Genomic DNA, 5228 nt, shown 5'->3' with positions numbered 1-5228 from the left:
CTCTTGTCTTGCTGAGAGTTGCCTGGGAAAAGAGACCAACCCCCCCCTGGCTCCCCCCTCCTGTCAGGGAGTTGCAGAGAGTGAGGAGGTCTCCCCTGAGCCTCCTCTTCTCCAGGCTGAACAGCCCCAGCTCCCTCAGCCTCTCCTCACAGCACTTGTGCTCCAGTCCCTTCCCCAGCCTTGTTGCTCTGCTCTGGACCTGCTCCAGGACCTCAATGTCCTTCCTGAGCTGAGGGCCCAGAACTGGACACAGCACTCCAGGGGTGGCCTCACCAGCGCTGAGTCCAGGGGCAGAATCACTTCCTTGGCCCTGTTGGCCACACTGTTCCTGATCCAGGCCAGGATCCATTGGCCTTCTTGCCCCCCTGGGCACACTCTGGCTCCTGTTCAGCTTCCTGTCCATCCCCACTCCCAGCTCCCTTCCTGCCTGGCTGCTCTCCAGCCACTCTGTCCCAGCCTGGAGCTGCAGGGGGTTGTTGTGGCCAAAGTGCAGGATCCGTCCCTTGGCCTGGTTGAACCTCATCCCGTTGGAATCAGCCCATGGATCCAACTTATCCAGATCCCTGGATGACCCACACTCGGCTGCAGGGGTGTTTGTGCCTCTCTGGAGCTGGGTCACCTTTTCCAGCAGAGTGGGAGGCAGCTGAGGGATGGGAACAGAGGGGCTGGGGGGTTGTTTGCACCACCCCTCGTGGTCCTGGCTGGCACAGAGACCCCCAGACTCAACCACGCTGGTGTTCACACCCCGACAGTGCCTCAGAGGCACAGCCCAAGCAGGTAAAAAATCCTTCTGAACTGAGGGACTGGTGCTGATTAAGAGAAGAAAACTTATGGTTTCTCATCCAGATGGGAATATTGGGATCCTCCTCCATGCTGGGATCTCCCAGCTCTAGAGCTGAGCCGAAGGGCTTCTGATTTCTTTCAGAGCAGCTCCCAGGGGTGTGGGTCCTTTAGCTCAGTCATTCTCCTGTAAATGTCTCTCTATTTATTCCTGGCCTGCAGATCATCAGATAAAAGAACTGTTAGCTCTTATAATTACTTTAAAGCAAAATGATGTAAGCTAGAACAGCAGGAGCCTGAAATAACTGTTAACTAAAGCTATTAAATGCATAAATGTCTCTCTCAGAGCTGCAAAATGTGCAACATGAATATTAAACATCTAGATTTGCTAAAAGCAAAAGCCTGAAAATAATCAAAAAGCTCCAGCAAGTTCCCTGCACCTCTGTCCCTTCTTCTCTTTGGGATCACTTGTTCCACGGTGGAAAGGAACTGCCCAGCCCTTTTCTCTTCTGAACACTCAGCAGTGTCAGGGGTAAACATTCACCTTGACAAGTGGCCTGTGGTCACAAATGGTCCCACAGGACCTGCTGGACAGTTGGAATACTGGGAGATAACAGGCTCCAGTGAAAGAAGCAGCTTTAGTGACATCAAGATTCATTTCATAAAAAGCAGACCACGGTCTTCAGATGGAAAAAAAAAATCCTCAACCCGTGAAAACCAACCTGCTTCCAGTGCAAAGGAATTTTAGGTTTCCCCTTTTGAATAGTTTTGTGGGTTGAGGAAGATTATTTTGTTATTTCACATCTTCTACTACGGCCACACTTTAAACATTCCAAATAAAGCACTCGGGGCAGCCCCCGGGGGGACTTCTTGGGTTGCAATTTCCCTGGCAACAAATGAGGATTTTTCCACGCTCAGAACAAACCTGAATTTCTCTAAATCAGCCCTCTAACTTGTATTTTTTTCTGGGAAAGTGTTATAAATATGTGGCAGGCAGAGAGGACACGAGCCCTACCGATGCAGAGCGGCGGAGGGTAATTCCAGCGGCGGACGGTGCCCGGCATGCAGGAAATGTGGGAGTGACCCTGCAGGGGAGGAAAACAAGACACAGGGTTGGATCTCCCACTGTTCCAGGTGTTTTTTGGCACCCTTTGGCTGGGCACTGTCCATACCTGCAGGGCGTAGCCCGGTTCACACTGGAAGGAGACGACGTCGTTCACCAAGTAGCGCTCCCCGATCTTCAGGCCGTTCCCAGGAACGGGGGGCTCTGGGCAGCTGGACAGACCCACAGCTGTGGAGGGAAGAGGGATGAGTGCTCCTGGGAGCAGGGATGGAAGAGGGATGAGTGCTCCTGGGAGCAGGGATGGCATCTGTGCTTGGAGGCAGGAGCAATGGGAACACACGTCTCCATTTCACCCCATTCCCCTGTTCACCAACTGCCACCGGCAGGAGGGGTTTGGATTCTCCCCAAAGTCCCGTGGCCTTTGGATTCTCCATGGACAGCCCTGGCTGTGCAGCATTCCCATGTCACAGGGCATGTCCAGGATCCACAGATATTCCCTGGAACACACATTTCTTTTCCTGCACAAATGTATCTCCAATCACTCAGTGATTCGTGGCCAAACCCATCCTGAGTGAACCAGTGATGGAGGAGCTGGACCTGGGACAACCTGGACCCCCAAACCCACCACACCTGGAACTGTGTGTGCCTCTACCAGCCAGGCAGCACCTGAGAGGGATGGGAGAGGATGCAGGAGATCAGGGGCACAAGGAATGTGTTGTCATTTGCCCCTTTCTGGGCAGAAGCTGCCCAGTTCCAATCTCCGACCCTTTCCTTCCCGTTTCCCATCACAGTCTGAATTTACCAGGAGGCACGAGCAGGGCTGGTCCTTGCTGGTGCCTGCAGAACAGCCTACAAGATTTCATTCAATCCCACTTCCATCCCAGCTACATTTACAACTGGGAATATCCTGCTGCAAACCCAATTAACAGCCCCTGAGCTCTCCTTTACACGTCTCTCCTTTACACGTCTCTCCTTCCCTCATCTCTCCCCTTCCCTCCCAAACACCAAAGGGAGATAAAATGAAGCCTGAAGGCACCTCACACCCGCTTCCAGCACCTCCCTCGCTCTCTGTGCTGGCAGCTGCCACTACAAGATAACCTTCTGCATCACTGCAAGGGCTGATGCTCTGCTTCAACCCCACCGAGCCACAGCAGAGGGGAAATAAAAGAGAAAGGAGAGAGGAGAGAGGCTGAGTCTCCTCCTGAAAGCCCAGTCACGCTTCCCAGCAAGGAAACATGTGTTCCCTGCCCGCACATGGATGTACTGCTTGACCTTCAGAGAGGTAGGAGAGAGAAAATGGCTTTAAATAACTTCCCGTTCAGATCAGTGGGCACCAAGTTCCACTCAGCCCTAAATTGTTCTTGCTCTGCTCTGGCTTGTGGAGCATGTGGAGATAAGAGCTTTGCTCCAGCAACCCAGTGAGGGAGAAAGGGGAGGAAAACTCTGGTGTTTTTAGCTCATCTCTCTAAACTTCCTTGCAGCAGCTCAGACAGAGGCAAAACCTGGGGCTCAGAGGCTCTTAAATTCCAGTGGCACGAGTAAAGCCAAGAAAACCACATCATTTCCAGCTGCCCCGAAAATCAACACCTCTTAATTTCCTCAGCAAAGGAAACAAGAAAGCCTGATAATCCCCAGCCTGATGAAAAAACCTGCCCAGGATTGTTGCAGTGGGGGAACTGGGTGCTCAGAGAATTTATTGATTGGAAGGGAGATGGAGAGGGAACGAGGGAATGTCTGACCCAACATCCATTTGTGCAGCTCCCAGTCCCCAGCCTTGTTGGTTGCTGTAATCTTGCTGGGTTCAATAATTGACAAGGTTTCAATCTGCAAAGCCTGTAAAAGCTGGAAGGGTCAGCACTTGCTGGCCTCTAAAGCACAGGCTCAGCTGTGACATTCACAGCATCCCACACTGCTTTGGGTTGGCAGGGACCTTAAAGCTCATCCCTTTCCACCCCCTGCCATGGGCAGGGGCACCTTCCACTAGCCCAGCTTGCTCCAACCTGGCTGTAAAGACATTTCCAGGGATGGGGCAGGATTTCTGTGGATGCTTTACAGAATGAAATGAGCTTTGAAACCTATTTGTTGCTTTAGGAAAAAAAAACAAACACAAAAAACCAACAACAAAACAACAACAACAAAAAAAAACAACAACAGAACATTGGCTGGCTTCAGAGACAAGATTTGTGCTTCAGAACCAATTACCAGACATGGTGTCCAGCAGGAGCCAGCTCTGCTTGCATTGCCCCGGGGAAGATTGGGAGCACAGACACAGGTTCCTCAGCAGCACCAGGGACACCAGGGACACCAGGGACACCGGGGACATCAGGGACACGGGCAGAGCAGCCCCTGGGAGCTGCAGGAGCCCCAGCCTGGCTCCCAGCCCTGTCCCACAGGGATCTCTGGCACTGCTCACTCCCTGCCTGCTGAACATCCCCCTGGATGTGCTGGGAGCTGCCCTCCTGCCCTGCCTGGATGGCAGCAATTCAAATCCTCCCTGGAGACAACCACAGAACAGCCTGAGCTCCAAGGGACCCACAGAGATCATCGACCCCTCCAAGGATTATCAACTCCTGGCTCTGCACAGGACACCCCAAAAATCCCACCTGATGTTGTCCAAACACTGCTGGAACAGGGAATAACAGCCTGAGGTCACAGCCCCCAGCTTGGCTGGAACACAGAACACACCTTTCCTGAGCAGACATCTGCTCCCATGGCAGGAATCAAAACACACACAAGGGGCAAAGAAGGAATTTTTGGCAATCCCACCCAAACCTGGCAGCTCTTTCCCAGGAGACTCCCTGCCCTGCCATCAGGTTTGTTCCCTGAGCACTGAGGACCTAAAATACACAATACTGTGCCCTGTTTTGCACCCCCAGCACGGGACAAACGTTGCTAAGGTGGTTCACAGAGGGCTCAGCACCCACCCTGTGAGGAAAGGCTGCCCAGAGTGTCTGTGCAGCTCCAGCCCTGCAGTCTGTCCAACCAAAGGCTGCAGGAAGATGTGCAAAGCCAAGTTATTTGGTTTTATCTCCTCCCTGACCCTGCTCTCCGTGGGAGAGGTGCCATGAGATGACCTCTGAGGGCCCTCCCACCCGGGATTTTCGGGAGAGGACGTGTCCTCCAGCCCTGCATGTTGTTTCCAGCCCCAACACTGAATGCAAAGAGCAGCCAGGCCCTCCCAGCCTCTGGCTTTTCAGGCCCCTCCCAAGCAAAGATCACAGCCCTGTGCTGGACACACCAACTCTGCATGAATTTTTAATGCTTCTGCCTCCACATCTCCTCCTCCTGTGCTCCAGCACAGCAACAAACAGGGCTACCAAGAGCATCAGGGTCAGCTTGTGACCCCACATCTCCTCTGCTGCATCTGTTCTCTGTTTAACACCCC

The 5228-nt window shown here is 53.0% G+C and overlaps 1 protein-coding gene across 1 annotated transcript in view; it reads right to left on the bottom strand.

Moving 5' to 3' along the window:
• Window positions 1-5228, bottom strand: part of CSMD2 (CUB and Sushi multiple domains 2) — a 245534-nt gene that overhangs the window by 51794 nt on the left and 188512 nt on the right. The window contains exons 39-40 of the mRNA XM_027701316.1: window positions 1953-2071; window positions 1734-1865 (exon numbers count right to left, since the gene is read on the bottom strand). Of these exons, the coding sequence (XP_027557117.1) occupies window positions 1734-1865; window positions 1953-2071 (251 nt within the window). The remainder of the gene's footprint in view (window positions 1-1733; window positions 1866-1952; window positions 2072-5228) is intronic.

This window comes from Neopelma chrysocephalum, unplaced genomic scaffold (genome assembly GCF_003984885.1).
Source record: "Neopelma chrysocephalum unplaced genomic scaffold, ASM398488v2 Primary Assembly neopelma1_155, whole genome shotgun sequence".
NCBI classification, from domain to species: Eukaryota; Metazoa; Chordata; class Aves; order Passeriformes; family Pipridae; genus Neopelma; species Neopelma chrysocephalum.
Note: the sequence above shows the minus strand (reverse complement) of the source record. Positions and strands in the feature narration are given on the sequence as shown.